The sequence below is a fragment of the Somniosus microcephalus genome, chromosome 12 (genome assembly GCF_052327205.1).
Source record: "Somniosus microcephalus isolate GS21.2 chromosome 12, FLI_Smic_1.0, whole genome shotgun sequence".
Taxonomy (NCBI): Eukaryota; Metazoa; Chordata; class Chondrichthyes; order Squaliformes; family Somniosidae; genus Somniosus; species Somniosus microcephalus.
In genome coordinates this window covers 48,665,362-48,687,986 of record NC_140998.1, presented here as the reverse complement: position 1 = coordinate 48,687,986, position 22,625 = coordinate 48,665,362, and the positions used below count along the sequence as shown (strand labels likewise).

The 22,625-nt window shown below is 41.2% G+C and overlaps 1 protein-coding gene across 1 annotated transcript in view; it reads left to right on the top strand.

The window, feature by feature from the left end:
* The window catches only part of cpsf2 (cleavage and polyadenylation specific factor 2), a 44,306-nt gene extending 26,132 nt beyond the window's left edge, over window positions 1-18,174 (top strand). The window contains exons 10-15 of the mRNA XM_086002807.1: window positions 3,673-3,873; window positions 8,100-8,252; window positions 8,370-8,595; window positions 10,314-10,622; window positions 14,675-14,809; window positions 15,684-18,174. Coding sequence (XP_085858933.1) covers window positions 3,673-3,873; window positions 8,100-8,252; window positions 8,370-8,595; window positions 10,314-10,622; window positions 14,675-14,809; window positions 15,684-15,776 — 1,117 coding nt within the window. The 3' untranslated portion in view covers window positions 15,777-18,174. The remainder of the gene's footprint in view (window positions 1-3,672; window positions 3,874-8,099; window positions 8,253-8,369; window positions 8,596-10,313; window positions 10,623-14,674; window positions 14,810-15,683) is intronic.
* Window positions 18,175-22,625: the final 4,451 nt, after the last annotated feature.

Here is a 22,625-nt window from a genome sequence, read left to right as displayed (position 1 = left end):
AGAGAAGCTAGTGGTTAAGGGAACATTTGTCAATCAGCTGGGAGCTTTGATTTGACATTTGAAGCTGTCAACTCATCAGCTGATTCAATGGCCACTGACCTCCCGCCTCAGCTTCACAGACGAGTTCTAGGCACAGCAGGAAACCGGTGGGCAACCTGTCAAATCCAAAAAGCTGGGAAAAAACCCATTGATAAGTGGCTGTAAACCAGCCATGAATGATTTTAATTGCTTCCTCCGCCGCCGCTGCGTGTCTGGTCTGCTCAGCGCTGTCAGACCCGACATTTGGTAAAGGCGCATGGTGACGGGTTCACAGTGGGGATCCGATCCGCTGGGGGGAAAAAAACACTTTCCCACATGACCCTCCACCAATCGCACCCGCTGACCCCTCGCAAAATCCAGCCCACTGTCATTGCTTTATTGCATTACTTGGGAGTTAAACATTTTACAACTTATAGCTAGTATATTGAGACAGATTTCAGTTTGTCTTTGTGGCTCTTAATGCTCAGCTAAGATCTCAGTGCTGCCTTCTATGGACTGTTGTGCCGTGAATATAAGAACATAAGAAATAGGAGCAAGATTCGGCCCTTCGCGTCTGCTCCGCCATTCAGTAAGATCATGGCAGATCTTCTACCTCAACTCCACCTTTCCGCACTATCCCCATATCCCTTGGTTCCCTTAGTATCCAAAAATCTATCAGTCTCTGTCTTGAATGTACTCAACGACTGAGCATCCACAGCCCGCTGGGATAGAGAATTCCAAAGATTAACAACCCTTTGAGTAAAGAAATTTCTCCTCATCTCAGTCCTAAATGGCCGACCCCTTATTCTGAGACTATGACCCCTGGTTCTAGACTCCCCAGCCAGGGGAAACATCCTCCCAGCATCTACCCTGTTAAGCAGATGTTGTAGAATTTACACAATTTCAATTCAGTGATTAAATGCATTGCAAGAAAAAAATCCACTTCAAATTTCTTTACTCTGTATATGAAATATGATAAAGAATGTTTTGAAAACAACAATAGTTGAACAGAAAGACTAGATTACAGTTAAAATCAACTGTTAAAACAACTGTACGCTGTCCAATACTGTAAGCAACTGCAAATTAAGATTCATAGTTTAAAAATGATAGTCTTCTATACTCTACCAGTACAGCTACAACACTGGCATCTATCTGACAATGTGGAAAACTGCCCAGGTATGTCCTGTCCACAAAAAGCAGGACAAATCCAATCCGGCCAATTACCGCCCCATCAGTCTACTCTCAAACATCAACAAAGTGATGGAAGGTATCATCAACAGTGCTATCAAGCGGCATTTACTCACCAATAACCTGCTCACTGATGCTCAGTTTGGGTTGCGCCAAGACCACTCGGCTCCCGACCTCATTACAGCCTTGGTCCAAACATGGACAAAGCAGCTGAATTCCAGAGGTGAGGTGAGAGTGACTGCCCTTGACATCAAGGCAGTGTTTGACCGAGTGTGGCATGAAGGAGCCCTAGTAAAACTGAAGTCAGTGGGAATTGGGGGGGTGGTGGGGGGGGGGACCTCTCCACTGGCTGGAGTCATGCCTAGCACAAAGGGAGATGGTTCTGGTGGTTGAAGGTCAATCATCAGAGCCCCAGGATATCGCTGTTGGAGTTCCTCAAAGCAGTGTCCTAGGCCCACCCATCTTCAGCTGCTTCATCAATGGCCTTCCCTCCATCATAAGGTCAGAAGTGGGGATGTTCACTGATGACTGCACAGTCTTCAGCGCCATTCACAACTCCTCAGATAATGAAGCAATCCATGCCCACATGCAACAAGACCTAGACGACGTTCAGGCTTGGGCTGATAAGTGGCAGGTAACATTTGCGTCACAGAAGTGTCAGGCAATGACTATCTCCAACAAGCGAGAGTCTAACCACCGCCCCTTGATATTCAAGCATTACCGCCGAATCCCCCACTATCAACATCTTGGGGGTCACCATTGACCAGAAACTTAACTGGACCAGCTGTGGCAACAGGAGCAGGCCAGAGGCTAGGTATTCTGTGGCGGGTGTCTCACCTCCTGACTCCCCAAAGCCTTTCCACCATCTACAAGGCACAAGTAAGGAGTGTGATGGAATACGCTCCACTTGCCTGGATGAGTGCAGCTCCAACAGCAATCAAGAAACTTGCCACCATCCAGGACAAAGCAGCCCGCTTGATTGGCCACCCCATCCACCACCTTAAGCATTCACTCCCTCCACCATCAGCGTACAAGATGCACTGCAGCAACTCGCCAAGGCTTCTTCGGCAGCAACTCCCAAACACGCGACCTCTTCCACCTAGAAGGACAAGGGCAGCAGGCGCATGGGAACACCATCACCTCCCAAGTTCCCCTCCAAGTCACACACCATCCTGACTTGGAAATATATCGCCGATCCTTCATCATCGCTGGGTCAAAATCCTGGAACTCCCTACCTAACGACAATGTGGGAGTACCTTCACCGCACGGACTGCAGCGGTTCGAGAAGGTGGCGCACCACCACCTTCTTGAGCAATTAGGGATGGGCGCCTTGCCAGCGACGCCCACATCACAAACGAATAAAAAAAAAATACTGTACTTCTATTTATGATTTTTGAAATTATAGTACCTTTTGAATCATCCTCTCTGAATAACCCTTTTGTAAAGTTCTGTTTTAATATGGCTTACAGTTGGTAGCCAGCTTTGAGACAAGATTACATTACACCTTTAAAAGGACGTAATTTTCCCTGAAAAGTTGTAATATAAATTTTTTCCTAGTACTTTGTAAACATGTGACCTGGTTATATAATTCCACATTTAAAGTTCTTTATTAGCTTTCATGTATTAACATGCCCTCTGGGTCCTTTCACTTCTCAAATAGAGGCAATTCCTCTTTAATATGTTAAAAGTTTAATTGAATGTGACACTGGAAGATACTCGGAAACTAATCATCAAACTTTGGATGTGTAATTACATTTATTACATAAATTTCAAATTCTCTTGATTACATGGCTAAGCTTTGTGATATGAAGATTAAGTGTGAATGGAGAAAAAACCCATTTGCGCTGTCAAATCCATTGCTTTCACGCTCCGTATTATGGTCTCACCCTCATTTAATCACCTCAGTAAGTTCTGCAAATTTGTTCCCTGCTCCCCAAGTTAGCCAAGTAAAACTGCAATATCTATCCAATTGCACTTCCATTATTAAAGCCTGGCCTTCCATTCATGATCTTTGCATGATTCGAAAAGTACAAAAACTATCCGTTACATATTAAAAAATTGGTCTCGGGATTTCAACGGTAATGCACTAGTAGGTGATGCTGTCACTGTAACGTAACATTATGTGATAATTTGAACACAATGGGGTGCTACCTAACGTTATAATTATTTTTTGTATTACCTAAAGAAATATTTTCAAACGGATTCTTTATATAATACACAAGTTTTTCTAATTATTTTAAACGTATACACAGGTGGGGGTTTGATAGAAAATAAGACTTTGTGCAGGATAACTGCATAACGAAACAGGGCCACTGCACGTTTAGAACGTAGCTGGAATTTTAAAATTTCACTATGAACAAAATACCATTGTATCAGTGTAATGTTAGTTTAAACTGTATTTGCTACGGTACATTTCTTTGTTTGGATCTAAATTTAATAGTGTCCTTGGTTGTGTTTTCCTTGCAGGCGAGATGTTGACTCGAGTGATGAGAGTGATGTGGAAGAAGACCTGGACCAACCACTGGCTGGAAAAACCAAACACGATCTCATGATGAAAAGTGAGAGCAGTCGCAAAGGAAGTTTCTTCAAACAGGCTAAAAAATCATACCCCATGTTCCCAACTACTGAAGAGAGAGTGAAGTGGGACGAATATGGAGAAATAATAAGGTATATCCGACAGACCTAACTCCTAAAAAGGGCATTTTCTTCATAAAAAACTTTTGGCAAACTTTTGTTCAAATATAGAAAACCATTTAATGTGTTTGCAAACAAGTCACAGTGCCTTGAATTTCTTGAGTCAAAAACAACTTTAATGTAGAGAAACATCCTGAGGTTATTTTTTTGTTTATTTATTCTTAGAATGCGAACAGCAGGTTTCCTTCCCTCAAGGACATTAGTGAACCAGTTCAGTTTTAAGACAATCTGGCAGCTTCAGAGTCACTTTTACTGATCCCAGTTTTTTATTTCCAGATTTAAAAAAAAATTGAATTCAAATTCTCAAACTGCCATTGCAGTAACATAATCACTACATCACCATACCTGCACTACTTTCAGAGGAAGAAAGGAATGATGGATGCATGCATGCATGCACAGCCTTGATGGGAGAATTAGGAGAGGTGACCAAAAGCGTGGCAGAAGAGATGGGTTTTGAGAAGGCTTTTAAAGGAATAGAATGAGTTCTTATGATGTTGAATGCACTGCCTGAAAGGGTGGTGGAAGCAGATTCAATAATAACTTGCAAAAGGAAATTGGATAAATACTTGAAGGGGACCAATTGGCCGGGTTATGAGGAAGGGGCAGGGGGATGGGACTAATTGAATAGCTCTTTCAAAGAACAGGCACGGGCACAGTGGGCCGACTGGCCTACTTCTGCACTGTATCTATTCTATGAGAAAGGTGACTGGGTTTACGTAGGGAATTCCAGACTATAAGACAGACAACTGAAGTCAAGTACCAACTTGACTGATCATCCGCTCCGACTTTTTACTGCTGGTGCAGAATAGGGCTAATTGCCCACCAACTGCCCAGCAATTACGTATGAAAATTTTACGGCTGGTGCAAATAGGCGCAGGGCCTGTTTGCACAGCATAAGGGGATACCTCCTGACAAATCCAAGTATATATTTAATTTTAAAAGTTTAAACTTACAAGCCAGTCTTTCAAACTTACCATCAGGTGAGTGGTGTTCTAAGTGAGGCTGCTATCTTTGAGATTCTGAGGCCGGAAATGGAAGTATTTACATATGACCCACAGGATTATTACAGTTATATTTATTGTCCATGAAAAGTATTTATTATCCAGGAAAAGTAAAGAACTGTCTTCGAATAGATTGCTAAAGTGGTTTGCTGGGAGGAAGAAAATGAAAATGTAGATCATTTGCAGAATAACAATGCATTCTGCACACACCCAGACCCCAAAATCACAGATTGAAGTATATTTTCGAAGTACTTAAGTTTAAATGGAGAATAGCCCTACGATCTCTAATAGTATTAATGAGAGACCTTCTGTTTGCTGATTGAAGCACCGGCCCACGTGATCCAGGTATGCTTACGCACACGGTGCGCCCCTGGGATCCGTGGGCCACTACGATACCCTCTATTCTGCAGTGTCTGACAGCAACTTCTCGGAGGAGGGTTCGCAGCAGGTAAGTGCGCATTTGGTTCAGCTGCCAGCAGCGCAATCCTTAGAATGCCGCCAACAGCAAAATCAGGGCCACATACATATACCATATGTATTTCCTTGCCAGATTCTAGTTTTAGTGTTATGAAGCATTTTGCCATTCTTAACCACACGATGGCACTATATCCCAGTTTGTTTTACAATATCGCACTTCCTTCGCAAATTTATTGCTTTCAGCATCTTTTCATAAAAAGTTTAGTTTTGGAGGGTCTGTGAGTGCAGATTATTCCTGAACTACAGAATTATGGAAGCAGTATATAGCTGCTGAGATTTTGCTGACTGCTAAAATTAAACATTTAAATAGAGACGGACCTGCACCGTCATATATTCCTGCTATTCACTAAATGTTGCTGATCTCAAATTTGTACTTTGTGGAAATTTGAATCGCAATGTTAGTACTGTACAACCTTCCATTGTTATTTAACTTCTTACACTGTGACTCTTTCTAGAAAACTTTTTTGTTCCCAGGTAACTCAAAATCTGAACACTTAAGTAGTCAGGAAGCATACAGTGCTGGACTTCCCTCATGATCTCGAGGGCAAATCTTCAGTGCAGTGTTGCCAGAAATCTTATGTAAAGGTCGCAACTGTATTAACTTATTTGTTCCTTTTAATTTTGGACATGAGTGGGGAACTTAGCTGGAATCATCCATTCATTCATGTCATGTTTTGTGTCTTGGATGACAAATGCTCCTGTCAAGTAAACCTGGCCTGAGTAATGGTTTCCTGGGCTAATGCACCAGCAACAACAGGTGATAAAACACTAGGGGGGAGAAATTGGGTGAGTAACGCCTAAAGAGGCAGTCAGTGGCTGTAGCGCCACTGGCTGCGTCTCCGGCGATATTCAGTAGGGGCGCTAATGGTGGCGTTAGGCATTTGCGCTGCGCCGCCACCGATGACGTCATCGGTGTGCGCAGTGCCCCGTTCGCGATATTTGGTAGCGAACGCCGCAGTTGCGCCGCTCGCTACTCGCGCCCGGTTCACGGGGCCTTACTGTGCCGGCAGCGGCGCAAGTTAAGGTGGAGGTGCGGGGCGGCCGCTTTTTCGGCGGCCGCCTGCCAGCACCTCCGTCCCCGGCCTCCTAACCCCCCCCCCCCCCCCCGCAGCATTGCCGGCTGTTTCCCGAGAGCCCGGCACTTCTCCTTGGTGCCGGGCTTATTTGCCGGCACTCGCGATCGGGGATCGCGCTGTTGCAGGCACCTCCCCCTTAACAGTGGGAGGAAGGCCTGCAGTACCGCAGCGTGCCGTGCCACTGCGGCACGTTGCGCTGCGATAATCAGTTTCAGCGCCCTAAGAGGGACGTGGAGCGCCTCGAGCCTCGCCCCGTCTCCCTCGAGGGGCACTGAAACTGAATTTCTGGCGATCGGTATCACTCCGATTGCTGCGCTAAAACCTGCGCTCGGGCGACTTTTGCGCCACTTTGGCGCCCCAACCCAATTTCTAGGCCTAGATTTTTATGAATACAGATACCTTCAACCATGCAACTCTTGGATTAGCTGCTTTGTTTTGAGAACAACTTTCAAAAGATAAGGCCTCGCCATGAATGTTCAAGTGACATGAGATACCTTGTGTATAATTACTCTTCCAGCATTACTTTATGTGCAATGTACATGATCCATTAGCTCTTTGTGGCCAGATCATGTATGCTGGGACGTGATGCTATTTATTTTAATCTGTTAGATTTCCACAGATCATTTCACCATTGCTGTCTACAGTGAACCACTTTGATTCTGACCAAACTGTTGACCATCAAATTTCCCTTCCTGGTGCCCATGCTAGCTGAGAATATAAATTGTTCTCTCCTCAGGTACAGGCCCCTCTCTTACAAAACTACAATTATCACCCTTCCTCAAAATCCCATCCTTGATCCTTCTTGCCCTTGCACATTACAGTCCCATCTCCAATCTCACTTTCCTCTCCGAAGTCCTTGAACCTGCGCCCGTCTTTCCTGCAACTCCATGTTTGAAACTCTCCAATCCGGTTTCTGTCCCTGCCATAGCATAACAACCCTAATCAAAGTCACAAATTACATTCTCTTTGATTGTGACCATTGTGTACTATTTCCTCCTCCTTGACCTGTGTGCAGCCTTTGACACAGTCGGCCTCACCAGCCTCCAACTTTGTTGACCAAGATCTTAGTTACACTTCCTAATATCTCCTTTGTCTCGGTGTCCATTTTTATCTGATTATATTTCATGGGATGCTTTTCTACATTAAAGGCGCTATATAAATGCAAGTTGTTGTCTGGTTTCGAGCTGCTTTGTTAAAGGCTTGCTTGTCCAGATGTGTGGTGCAGGGGGACCTAAAAGAAGAGGAAAAGGGGAGAACATTTTGTAAGGCAGCTGATGTTTAGCCCTTCCCCCTATATATTTTTTTAATGTTGTGATCTTTTACACATGAAGCAATAAAGCTGCTTAATGCCTATCTGGGTTGTTTGGAGAATGACAACTCCTGCTTGTAGCCTCATTGGATCTGAGCAAGTATTGGTTTTCTCCAAAGTCATTGATTGCTTGAACCTCTGCAGCTTCATTGAACTCTGCCATATTTCTCATTGTATATAGACAGCTGACTTCTCTTCTGCTGTAGAGACTTAAAAAAAAAAACTTCATTTTGACGTTCTATTTGATATATATATATAAGCAGATGTGAAATCCAAAATTGAGCTTCCTTCTTCTGTGATTCCTCGTTGGTGTTTATTGCTGCTTCTTTATTTCAGAGCTGAGGATTTCTTGGTTCCTGAACTTCAGGCAGCAGAAGAAGAAAAGAGCAAACTCGATTCTGGTCTGAGCAATGGCGAGGAGCCTATGGATCAGGATCTGTCTGATGTTCCTACAAAGTGTGTCTCCGCAACAGAAACCATAGAAATCAGGTTGGTAATTTCTTAATGTTTGAAAGCGATATGCCTTGTATACAGAAAATCTGCTTATTTTTCTTCCACTAAGATGAAATGTATTGGTTCATCAAGTAATTTGCCTTTATCTTACAGAGCCAGAGTGACTTATATTGATTATGAAGGACGCTCAGACGGTGACTCTATTAAAAAAATTATTAATCAGATGAAACCCCGGCAGTTGATTATTGTTCATGGACCCCCAGAGTCCAGCCAAGATCTTGCTGAATCGTGCAAATCATTTGGTGGAAAGGACATTAAAGTTTACACACCAAAGCTTCAAGAAACAATAGACGCTACTAGTGAGACTCATATCTACCAGGTAATACAATTTGAAGAGTAATATAGTACATGGATATTAATTGCTGGCTATTCAGATTTCTGCCTTTAATTCAAATGATATTCTAGGCTGAATAATAACTTTCAAGTGTCAATTTTGAGTCAGTAGGTGCTGGGTCCAATCCCTACTCTCGGACTTCAGTAAATAATCTAGGCTGACAATTACGTGGCAGTATTGAATGAGTGCTACATTGCTAAAGGTGCTGTCTTTCAGATGCGATGTTAAACCAAGGTCCCGTTTGCCTGTGTAGATGGGACTAAAAAATCCTATGGTGTTACTCAAAAGAAGAGCAGGGAGTTCTCCCAGTGTCCTGGCCAACATTTATCCCTCAACCAGCTCTACCAAAAATAGCTTAACTAACCATTCATTTATTTACAGTTTTTGGGACCTTATTGTGTGCGAATTGGCTGCCACGCTTGCCTACATTACAATAATGGCTACACTTTAAAAAGTAAGTTGTGAATTGCTTTGGAATCTTCCAAGGATGTCAAAGGGGCTAAATACCTCCCAAACCCACGACCTCTACTACCTAGAAGGACAAGGGCAGCAGGCGTATGTGAACACCATCACCTGCAAGTTCCCCTCCAAGTTACACACCATCCTGACTTGGAAATAGATCGTTGTTCCTTCATCGTCGATGGGTCAAAATCCTGGAATTCCCTCCTCACCACCACCTTCTCGAGGGCAATTAGGGATGGGCAATAAATGCTGGCCTTGCCAGTGAATCGCCCACATCCCAGGAACGAATAAAAAAAAATAAGAACAAGTTCTTTCTTTAAAATAATTTTAAAAAATTAGAAGTAACAATACAATTTCTTGAGTTCTGCTGCAGTTTCCCAAAAGCCAGAACCATAATGCACCACAGCATTGTCAACATACTGCTGCTTAAAACGTTTGATCCAAAGTAGATAATCCTGAGCGGTTGATTGTATCTGCATACTTTTGGAAAGATATCTTGTATATAAGATTCTCTAATGAGATAGGAATCACTCCTAATTTGCAGCTTCAAAAGGCAAGACATCTGCCCTGAGTGAACAGAATTTATTAATTTAACACCCGGTTATCACAGTAGCCTCAAATCTTTGGAAGTCTGCCGGAAGCCCTACATATTTCTGAAATTGATTTTATGTGAAGCCAAAGTTTGATATTTTCCAAACCAAATTAGAGCGACACAAATAGTAAGATGCTTATCAGTTGAGGAAATGGAACCCTTCAGGGTGTTGGCACTGCAATTAGATTTATTCAAAGATTACAATTGTGTTCAAAGTGAAGGACACAATAACCATAGCCAAAAGTTTAAAACAAACAGAGAAACTACTGAATTATTGCTCAGTACTTTAATATATTCTAAAAAATTGTTTTAAATTCTTATCAATGAAAAAAGCATTCTAAAATACATTAGAAATAAATTCTAAAAGAACTTCAGTGGAACAATGCTTTTGAAAATGTTCATGAACGTACTGATTAATCTAAATTCCAGGAATGTCATCTTTAGACCGTGTTTCAAAAAAGGTTTAATACATATTTAATTTGTGGATTTTATATTGTGTATGAAATTATTATAGTTCCCTCTACATAGTAGCTTATTGTTAAACTGCTCTATCTTTGCATAACCAGCACCGGCATGATGGGCCGAATGGCCGCCTCCTGTGCTGTATCATTCTTTGACTTCCTAATGTTTGTATATTTCATTCTCACAGGTTAGACTAAAGGATTCTTTAGTCAGTTCTCTTCAGTTCTGTAAAGCAAAGGATGTGGAGTTAGCCTGGATAGACGGTGTCTTGGACATGAGGGTGTCAAAGGTAGATACTGGGGTCATTCTGGAAGAGGGAGAGTTAAGAGAGGATGAAGAAGGGGAAATGCAGGTTGATGCTCCGTCATCTACACATAGCTCGGAACAAGTTGCAGCTCAGCAAAAAACGATGAAGAGCCTCTTCGATGATGATGAGAAAGAGACCAATGAAGATCTCGATGTAATTCCCACGCTGGAGCCATTGTCCCCAAACGAGGTATGGAAATGACATTGAGATACTGTACATTGTTAGATCGTCAACATTCATTTCCCTGCAAATCGGACCATAATCTAGGTTGATTGGACATTGCAAATAATGGGAATTGTTGAAGTCCTGTACTGTTAATGTGTCTTTATCGTTAAAAACAAGTATTAATTTTTTTTTAACAAACATTGTGTATTGGCATTTAAGTAATAGTCATTCCATTATTCTTCCAGCTTTTGTTTTAAGATAAATGTTACGTTATTGTTCTGGATTGCAAGCTATGTTCTAGCTTCCTCTTGCACAGACTGTGTAACAGTATCTCCCAGTCAACAGAAGTCTGGGAACAGGTATATGATAGAGAGAATAATGGGGCTTAAGAAGTATAACTTAATTTAAATTAGCCAAATTTATCTCTTCAGTATACACCGCTATAGGTTAATAAACTTTGGAAATCACAGATTTCATTATAGGCCAAATGTTTTTTCACACATGACTGTTACATGTCAGTAATTGATACAAATAAGCTAGGAATTGAAATATATGGGGTTTATTTGATTCCCATATATGGCTAAAAATATCTGAAGTGGAAAAAAATCTGATTAGGCAGCACACTTCAGTTGCCTGACTTGACAAGAGAATGACCTGTATATTTAAAATTAAGTGTCAAGATATGTGTACTTTTAGAAAGCCTTTGATGTCAAGAGCATCTTGTTAATGGCTTATCTGTGCTTTTTCCCCTCTTCAGCATGTAATTGAGTTTGAGTGACTGGGCACAATAGATTAAAGCTTGTAAACAGAGTCTGTGAAATTTGATAGTTGGTGATGTGACTGAAACCTAAATTTAATTAAAATTTACAAGTCTAATTATTATTCAGCCTTTGCCCTTGCCAGAAACCATAACTGTTCATGGAAAAAAAACTCTTGATGAAGTCAAAGTATTAGTCTGTTTTTTTTAATCATCCATCTCTTCAAACCATATCTTGTACAGCAATTATTCCTTACTTGTATTTAATTTGTGTTTCAGTTAAGTACTTAATGTAATATGGTGCAAATTTACTCTTTAACTGTAAAACTCCAACAAACTACTTAATTGATAAACAGAAAGAATCCTTTTAATAATACAAAGTATGCAACTTAGTATGACCACTCTCAAAAGAAAAACATCATGCTCCTTGTGAGTCAGTAAAGGTTCGGTCCTGATTCTATGAAAGTGCTTTGGTGTTAGTTCCAGCCACTGTTGTGAAAAATACTTTGTTTCTAAATTGTTGGATTCAGTGTTTTCTTTTTATATTCCCTGGGAAACAAAGAATAAATTCTAAATTTCTTAATTGTTTTTAAAAGTTAAATGTCCAAAGATGGTTAGTAGTGGCTATAAGGATGATTTTTTTTAAAAGAATTTGGGGTTATAAATAACTTTCCATCAGGACCAACAGCATCGCTGGGGCTAGTAGAGTTGTAATCATTCATACTTCTAAAAATAGGTCGAATTACTGGAATGGTTTTACAAATGTTACGGTTTTTTAATTAGATATTCTCTCTGGTCACTGTTGTCGTTAGTTCATATAAGTGGACCTCATGTCCTGTATGATTCAATGTGCACCTTTACTGTTCAATATGTAGTTAAATGATAGCTTGACTTCGGGGCTGTAACATAGAACCATTGTTGTGTGTACTGGATACTGTGATCTTGCAGCTGCAGCCTTGAGCATTCTCCTATCTTCACGGAAGGTGGACTAAAAAGCACTCCAATGAGCTGATTCAATTGTAAACCAACAAACTGATTTATTCTACATAAAATACATGAATGAACTGAATACAGTTTTTGCAGCAAGATTTATCTATTTCCTATTACAGCTCGTAGCATAAAAATAATAAAAGTGCAACTCTACTGCTGTTCTGGGTGAAAAGTCACTTTCAAGCTAGTATTCCCAAGTTAACTGGCCATGTCTTTCTCTGTTAAAGGCCGTATTTAAGGGCTGTAAATACTATTTTAACATAGCCAATTACCACTCCATCAACCTCCATCCAAACACCAGCAAAGCGATGGAAGAAGTAATAATGATGAAACAATAATCAAGCAACACTTGTCAGCAATAACCTGCTCGCTGATGCTCAGTTTGGGTTCCACCAGAGCCTTTCAGCTCCTGACCCCGTCACAGCCTTGATCCAGACAAAAGCTGAATGCTAGAGGAGAAGTGAGAGTAACTGCACTTAACGTCAAGGCAACTCTCGACTGCTTATAGCACCAGTGAGCCCTAGCAAAACTGAGGTCACTGGGAAACTACAATGGCAGGAGTCATACCTGACACACAGGAAGATCGGCATGGTTGTTAGAGGCCAATCATTGCAGCCCCAGTACATTGCTACCAGAGTTCCTCAGGGTAGCATCCTTGGCATAACCATATTCAGCTGCATCCTCAATCAACGTCTCTGTTTCAAAAGGTCGAGTGAAACTGTTTGCTGATGAGTCTACTGTGTTCAGCTCCATTCACAACTTCTCTGATAATGGAACAGCCATGTCAGCCTACAGCAGGATGTGACTAGCAGGCTGGCTTGGGCTGACAAGTGGCAGGTAATATTCGCCCCACACAAAAGCCACGCAATGTCCATCTTCAACAAGAAAAGGGCCCAGCCACCTCCCCCTGACCTCAACACCACCCACCATCAATGTCCTAGGGGTTTCCATGGACCAGAAGTTTAGGTGGACCAACCATACCATCACAATGACTAAAGCTCAAGTCAAAGATGTGATGGAATTCTCACTACTTACCTGGAAGGGTACAGCCACAGCAACACTCAAGAAGCTCAACATCATCTAGGACAAAGCAGTCTGTTTGATTATCCCTGTGTCACTTAACTCATTAGCAATCCTGTCCACCATCAACACACTGTGGCTAGTACGTACTTATCTACAAGATATATTGCAGCAATTTGCCACGCCTACTTCGACAGCAACTCACAGCCCTGTGACCGCTACCACCTAAAAGAAAAAAAGCATCAATGCCATGAGAACATCATCACCTGCAAATTCCCTTCGAAGTCACCCATTATCCTAACTGGGACACATACCGCTACTCCTTCATCATCACTGGGTCAAAATCTTTGATTTCCCTACCCAATGCCATAGTGGGAGCAGCATCACAACAAGGATTGATCATTACTATTACCTCAGGGCAGTTAGGGATAGACAATAAATGTGGTCTTGCCTGCATCGCCCACATCCCGAGAATAAATACAAAAAATAAAGTAGAGACGAGAATGGCTTGGAATCAAACCCAACGATCCCAATTGTCCCAAAGCTAAAGTATCTGATCCTCTGAAATAGCAACAGAAAATGTTGGAAACATTCAGCAGGTCAGACAGCATCTGTGGAGAGAGAAACATAAGGTTAACATTTCAGGTTGATGACCCATCGTCGGAACTCTTGATGGCCGGGCCTCCCTGGTATTTCACTCTGGAACCATCTATCACTATGACGCGAACAGTTAGAGAATGAATTCCCGTTGTTTCTTTATTAACAGTCCAAGTCACTCTAGCTCCATGTCTGCTAGTTATTGCAAAGCAGTAATATAATGCATTTGATATGTAAGAAATATTATAAATTGATGAAATTCTGCTCCGGTAATGCTGGTTCAACAGAAAATGCTAGAGTGGTCAGTGATGCAACTATCAAGAAGCAGGTTGCTGTGGTTTCTCTCTATAGGACCACTCTCTCTGCTCAATATCATTCAACTACAGATTTAATTTGAACAAACTATTGTTTCCCAGCATCAGTCCTGGAAATAGTCAGTGCAGCTGAAGAGAGAGGTTGAGAGCGTGCATGTGGCGGCGCATGGCGTTGAGCGTGGATCTCGGGATACGGCGAGAGCATCTGCAGTATTTTGCCTTTGTATCAGTCCGGGAGATGTGTGTGCTTTCCGAATTTATTTCTGCATTTGCCATTTAAATCATCTCAAATGTTGTGTTAATCATATGAAGTTCTCATTTATTGAATAGGATAACCATAAAAATGCAAAACTGCACTTGATGTTTAATGATTGAAATTTTTAATCCATTTTTTTTAGGTTCCTGGTCATCAAGCAGTCTTCATTAATGAGCCAAGGTTATCCGATTTTAAACAAGTTCTTTTGCGGGAAGGTATTCAGGCAGAATTTGTTGGAGGTGTGCTGGTCTGCAACAATTTGGTAGCTGTTCGAAGAGTGAGTATTTTTAGTTGGTGGTGTGTTACTGCATTAAAAGACCTCCTGCAGTGTCCAGACATCTGACAGATTTCATAGTTTTAATTCCTATATTCGAGTAGAAAATAATTTTCCTTTGAGCAGTCAGGAAGACAACTCCCAGGTTTATCTTGGTAGTGCCATTGTTGAACAAAATTAGGTGTAAGCAGAAAATGTGATTAAGCACTTTGTTCTTTTTGTCATATATTTCCTTTGACTCATGTTGGAGAATGTAAAAGCCCATTGTCACAATCAGTTGTGCAGCAAGATGCGCATTTGTGTCTATTAAGGTGAAGTTACTATTTGTTCCTGCAGTTTCTTGCGTCTCCGGTGAAACAACATTTAGAAGGCATGCTGCTCTTTAGTGATAGACAAAGGTTCCGAGTGCCCCTATCCCATTTCTATACCGTTCTGTTTTACGGCATCATTTACAAAGTACAGGTGTAAGAAATTATTTTTGATTTTTGTGCTTCTGGTCTGCCTTTCAGCCGCATGATAACTAATGATGAATGTCCTTTTCGATAGGAAACACCAGAAAATAAATTAACATAAAACAAAACACATTCTGGACATTGTAGAATAACTTTTAAAAAGTACATTTATTCAATTCGGTTTGCTGATTTACAACGAAACCAGAATAGCTATATTACATACCCAACATTTTATTAGTTTAGGAGATTTAGTAAGAAATTTTCAAATGGTGAGCATTATGAATTGCTCCACCCAACTTTCCTTTGCAGTAAATATAGACCTGTGTTTAAATTCTAAATCCCACGATTACTTATTGATAACATCACTTCTGAAAAGAGGGTGGATCTCCTTTAAATTCTTGTTGGTCTTTCTATTTTATTTTCAGACTGAGACAGGACGCATCGGACTGGAAGGATGTTTGTGTGAAGATTATTATAAAATACGGGACCTTTTATATGAACAGTATGCAATTGTGTAATAGTACTTGGAATACTCTTGGGAAAAACTATGGATTCTACTCTCCAGGAGTTTCCTAGATCGTCAGTGGGCTGGACAACATTTGTGACATGTAAAAAAAATCTGGACAACTTTTTCTAACTAGAGTAGCTTGTGTCTGGCTTCCTTCTCCAACCTGGAAGAAATTTGAAAAGTCAAGTGACTCTTATGTTTAACACAACAGTTCAACAGAAGTAAAATACATAAGAATACGTTCTCTGTTCACCAGTTTCCACCCTACAGTGTTATTTTTGGTGATCACCTACAGTACGTTTTGCTGGTTTACAAAGCTCTACAAACAAAATGGGTTTGCAAGACTTATTGCACCTGATTACATGATTATAACACAGCAACTGCAAATTAAAGCATCCCAAAGCTCAAGTCATTAGGCTGTGAAAAACTAGCCTAACCTATTGTATAGTGAAGAAAAAATGACAAAGCAGAATGGGTGGTTTTTCAACTGATCTGAGCTCACAACAGTTTTAAAGTTTTTAAAGTTTTTTTTTGATAAGTCAAGGTTGTATTTTTGGTATGAGATATTTGGTTATTCACTCGCTTTATAAAGCTGTTGAGGTTGGTTATCAGTTTTTAGTAAAGTTATAACTGCAGAACTCCTCAGCATACAGATATTATTGTGAACCGGTTTGGTAAATAGTTACATCACGTTTATAAAGGCTAAAATTGTTATTTTGTGTTTGTGTTTACAAATAAGTTGTAACTTAGTTTTGAAACCCAAGAAAAAATAATTAAATGGTTTATAAAATTCCTCTTTTAAATTTCCTTGTTGCGAATTCACCCCCAGTTCTTGTTCAAACTAAGCATCTTTACAGGGAACCCTCCGGTAGCTCAGTCCTTGACAGTGAGTGTTGGGAGATTATTTGACTGTGAGAAGTATCACATCCTACCCTCAGCCTATATCTAGACATGCGTGCTTTCAGTAGGTGTCACTGGACAACAAACAACATTGAGAAATGAGAACCGTGGCAGAATTTCACCTTGGAACCCAGGGTCGCTGAGACTAATTGTGGTATCCCTACCACCCACCATGGCTGTGCTCATTTGCGATACACTGCAAATGTATTGCAGCCATATTAACATATTATTGAAATCCTAGTAGAATAAACATGAGCAAGAGCACTCTTCTATTCTGTGAGCTGGTAATCTTATTTTTTTTGTAACAAATTTATATCATGTAAAAAGTTCTCCGGCAAGAAGTACTATCAATCTAAAGATTTTCCCTCTGTCATGCACTTGTCTTTTTCAAAAAAATAAGTTCAGAAAGTCTCCAGTCTGCAAAGAGAGAGTCCTCATCTGCCTAGTGTCAAAGCACTCTGTAAAAAAAAAACTTGCCATGTCAAATCACCTGGTTGGAAAGGAAACACTTTGATGATCTTTGTACCCCAAGGAACTTGTTTTATTTTCCTTTCTCTGCAGCATTGGGTTGCCTCCATATATTGCGGCTGAAACTGGGAAAATACCAGTTGAACAGTTACCAATATAAAATTCACACTCTGACTCTGGTATAGCTCACTGGAGAGACAGTACTGCACTGCTCCAGCTTCTCAGATTTGATTTCAGGTACATATAGATTAGTAGAATATTTATTGTATCACAATATTTGAATTTACCATTTTATTCAGTTTATATTCTCACAAAGATTTGCTGATGTAGGCAACAGAACTCAAGCTTTAGAATAATGCCCAAATCAGAATTGTAACTGATTGAAAGATGCTTTAAGATTGCCGACCAATGCTATTTCTGTAATGAAAGTTCCAAGGCATTAACTATTCAAACTTTTTTATTTCTAGCTTTAGTAAAGTATGTAATGTCTTAGATGATATCTCTCTCAGATAAAAGGCCAAACCTGATATGAAAGATTTGATGACCTTTTGAACAAGAAAGAAAAATACCAGTCACTGGCAAAATGTCCTGTGGGTGTCTTTTTTTTCAGATCCCCAAAACGGTTCATACTGCTGCTTCTTGGTATCTGACAGGCTGCACGGTGAGATGGGTTAGCTCAGATCAGGATTTCTGACAAAACGTTACAATTGAAACATTCATTTGTTTTCTGGTTACAAATGTTGAAGACCTACTGTATAATTTCCAGCGTATTGTGCGTTTGTTTTAAAATGAAACCCAGTATTGAAAATAAGGCATATAAAGGGTTAAAGCTTGTTTTCACGAGTAATTAACTGACTTTAATGGCTCCTATGACAATAGATTTGAACAGTTTCAGTGATTGAATCATGTCTATATCATTTTCTGATTCCATTTTTGATGGTGGGCTACAAAATGGGGTCCATTCCAAACGTATGCTTCCTTTAGCATTGTCAATTAACTTACCTTTTCTCATATTAAATTCCATCTGTTTGTGTGCTTGATATTGTGCCGATCCTTTTGATCTTATCGATGCTGGAAACAAAATTTGTTGATTCAAAACGCTACTGTATTCCGATTCAGGGAATGGCTGGAGATTGTCAAATTTACCTAAATGTATATAACAGGCATAAGTTGATGTATTTCTTTTAGCTCCTTACCTGCTGAGCAGTTGGAAGGATTTCGGTTAAACCTTTAGCCCAAGAAAAGTATAAGTTCACTGCAATATTTAGCTAACCAACATAAGCCATTCAAAAAATAAGTACTTAACCAATAATTAGGCATGAATAATTTCTGGATGCACCACCTATATAAGACAACAACTTTACACCAATCAATATAGAACACACTCATTATTTGTTTGTATTTTTTCCATGTCTCAATATTTTACACTAATTAGTCTCTGCTTAAATCTATTGATGCATGCTATATCACTCCTGTTTAAAAACAAGGGGTGGCATTTAATTAAAGACCACAGACTATCCTGCCATTCATGTGACATTGGAAGAGATCCCAATACAATGCCGCCTCTGGAGAGTAATACGGCTTTGTTCAAAGGCCATAGCTTATTTGTGGCAGGAAAGAGTGAACAAGCTCTACTACTACAATATGAATGTAAAAGTAGGATTACTATATTCAAATGTCTGAATATCTGAGTCAGACTTTTTCCAAGGTCAAAAATGAACTTTAATATTCCAAATGTACATTAGATTTTAACTATTAGAAACTTTACATGGCATTGAAAGATGTGTAATATTACAAAATGATACATCAAAAATGGTATACCTGTAAAATATCCAAAATGTTGGTAGACGTTTTAATAATTGGAGTGAGGTTGCACTTTCAGTACAATGAAAACATCTAAATCTATGACGAAATACACAATATCCTATCATAAATAAACAGAGCTACTTCAATGAAACACTAGAGATTATGACGGAGGTATGGATTTTCGGATCTATCCAGAGATCCATCCTTGTACCTATAATAGATGTTTAGATAATTCCTCCCTTATGTAGCTTCATAAATTTTATTACACGCATGAATATTTAAATTCTGTGGTGAGATTATGTGTCCGCTATGGATTTATGGAGGTCTGTTTTAACTTGGGGGCGGGATTCGGGGGGTGGGGGTGTGCGGCTGCCAAAGCGGGCGGCGATCCATCTGGCCGCCCCGAGGGTGAGGCCCAGAAGATTGTAACTCTCTGGCCTAATTTGAATACCCTGAAACGAACTCCCAGCTGAAGATGTCGGGACGTCAACACCAGTGGGCAAGAGCGGAGGGTCAGGCCGCCGCTGGGGACCCACGGAAATGGTCCCCGGTGAGGAAAGTGAGCAAGGAGGGGGATTGGGAACGATTGCATTTGGGGTGTGGTGGGGTGGAGAAGCCCAGCCCAGGGGAGACCCAAGGTATCCTTGCACAGCCCAGGGGATAGCCCCTGCTTCTGGGCCACAAGGATTCCATGTTAAAAAATTATTTTGCCAAACTTACCATGGCCTCTTCTGGCCACTCAGTGGAGATATTAGGGTTGGCCCCTTGCGGGTCTTCCGAATGCGGAAGTTAAAATGATGTAGCGCCAATTACTTCATCGGACTGCGACTTTAAGATTTAACTTCGGCCCCCACCTGCCTGCAGTGGGATCTTTGAAGGACTTCAAAGTCGGCGAAGATAAAACATCGCCGGGCGGGAACAATGTGGCCTCGGATAATTTTAACCCCTCCTAGGCTCCATTCTCGGTGGGTGAGGGGGTTAAAATCGACACCATGAAGTTTATTTTCACACTTGTTAGTTAATGTTATTAAATGTAATTATCCTCAAAACGTATGATGTTACCAGTTAAAGTATTAAAAGCATATTTGAAATTTGCTTAGGGAATTCAAGCATCAATGAAGAGTTAATGATTCTTCAAAAGCAAATTATATAAGAACATAAGAATTAGGAGCAGGAGTAGGGCATATGGCCCCTCGAGCCTACTCCCATTCAATGGCTGATCTTCGACCTCTACTCCACTTTCCTGCCCGATCCCCATATCCCTTGATTTCTCATAGAGTCCAAAAATCTATCTCTCGGCCTTGAATATACTCGAGGATTCAGCATCCACAGCTCTTTGGGATAGAGAATTCTAAAGATTCACAACCCTCTTGAGTGAAGAAATTCCTCCTCATCTCAGTCTTAAATGGCCAACCTCTTATCCTGAGATCTAGTTCTAGACTCTCCAGCCAGGGGAAACAACCTCTCCACATCTACCCTGTCAATCCCCTTCAGAATCTTCTGTGTTTCAATGAGATCACCTCTCATTCTTCTAAACTCCAGAGAGTATAGGCCCAATCTACTCAATCTCTCCTCATAGGACAACCCTCTCATCCCAGGAATCAATCTAGTGAACCTTTGCTGCACTGCCGCTAAGGCAAGTATATCCTTCCTCAGATATGGAGACCAAAACTGTGTACAGTACTCCAGATGTGGTCTCACCAAAGCCCTGTACAATATAGTAAGACTTCCTTACTCTTATACTCCAACCCCGTTGCAATAAAGACTATTTACCTTCCAATTGCTTGCAGTACTTGCATGCTGTGCTTCCTGTACAAGGACACCTAAATCTCTCTGAACACCAACATTTAATAGTTTCTCACCATTTAAAAAATCTACTGTACTTCTTGCTATAGGAAACTCTCTGTATCCGGCACCGACGGGACCGGGATGGTGCCGGTTGATTAAAAATTCCGGATGACGGAGTGGGTTATCTACCGAGGCTATTTTTAACAAACAAAAGTAAAAAAATCAAGAAATGTGCAGTATACAGTAATTGGGTACTCACCTACAGAATGTTGTTAAACGGAAGGTGGAAGATGCTTGATTAAGTACAGTACTGCCAGTTGAGGGTAATCCATAACTCTTTAATGACTTCTGACAGCACCAAGAAGCTGAGTAGTGGCAGTTTGAAGAACTACCCCCACTGACTAACTCGGCCACCGCGGGAGACTCGGACTCGGCAACATTTCCGGTTATTGAGGTGTTGTTTTCAGAGTATGAATTTTGCCGGTTAATAGAGAATTCCGGTGCCGTTTAAACGAGAGTTTCCTGTAAAATGAATAACCTCACATTTCCCCACATTATACTCCATCTGCTACCTTATTACCCACTCAGTTAATCTGTCTATATCCCTTTGCAGACACTTTGGGCTAGATTTTGTCAATGGGGACGTGATGGAGGCGGGACTCCCACTTTTTGGGTTGTAGTCCCGTCTCCATCGATTTGTGATCAACCCACGCGATTTTCCCTTGATTGACCTTGTTGAGCCTGCCCAGCGGGCTCAGCAGGCCAATTAAGGGACACCCGGTTACAGGTGATGTCAGGGATTGACATTTCATCTGTCAAGAGCTTTTGACAGATGAAATATCAGCATTTGACAGCTCTGTGAAGCTGTCAAACACTGACAATCTGACTTCTAACTTGAGTCCTTCGCCACAGACTCAGTTAGAAATCTCTCCAGAACAGAAAGCAGACTGCTGCAACTTTTGACAGCTCGCGGCCATTCTGCTTTCTGCGCCGGTGAGATGAGGGACTCCCGAGACCTGAAGGAAGGAAGCCTGCATTAGTAAGTAAAGGTAAGTAAAACTTATTTAAACACACCAAACACACTTACCTCTGCACTCATGCACCCATCACTCGCCTGAACACCGGACATCTCGAACCCTCCAAGCCCTTCAGCCCGACGGTCCGCTTCGCTAACTTGGCGTGGTTTGGAGCCGTCGGGCAGCCCACACTTCAGGGCAAAAAATAGGGATTAGGCCAAAAACTGCCTGTTAACTACCTGTTAACAGGCAGTTAATTGGCACTAATCCCCTTCCCGCCTCGGGGAGGCGGCTCCCAGCACAGGTCGGGTACCTGCCTCCTGGGAAATGGGCATGGAGGTGGGTTGGGGCGGGAAGGGTTCGTGCCCCCCAATTCTGCAATTTTCCCGCCTCCAAACCCGCCTCCACAGGGCTTGGAAAATCCAGCCCTTTGTGTTCTCCTCACAGCTTATTTTCCCACTTAGCTTTGTATTGTCAGCACATTGCACTCTTTCAGAAAATAATATTTTGGGATACAGCCTATGAGTAATTTGAGACATAACATTGTAAGTGTAGCAAGCTTGGGAGGAACAGGTGAATTTGGACCCATGGTTCCCAAAACTTTCCACCACCTGGGGGTTTTGGTTTTCCTTGCCTCACATCTGGGCCTACTGTAGACTAATTGATAAAGATTGATTAGTCAACAACGCCATTATAGTTGTATTATGCGACTACCAGGATTGTAGAAGGCGAACTAGATGCACCTTGGTCATTTGTCGTCTAGTGATTCATATGTTATGAAATACCTTTCCAGAAATGGCTATGGACAGTTTCTTTCCATCTTAGGACTATCCTTAAAACTTCCTAATCTACAATGAAACTGCAAAGTCTGAGTTGAGTGT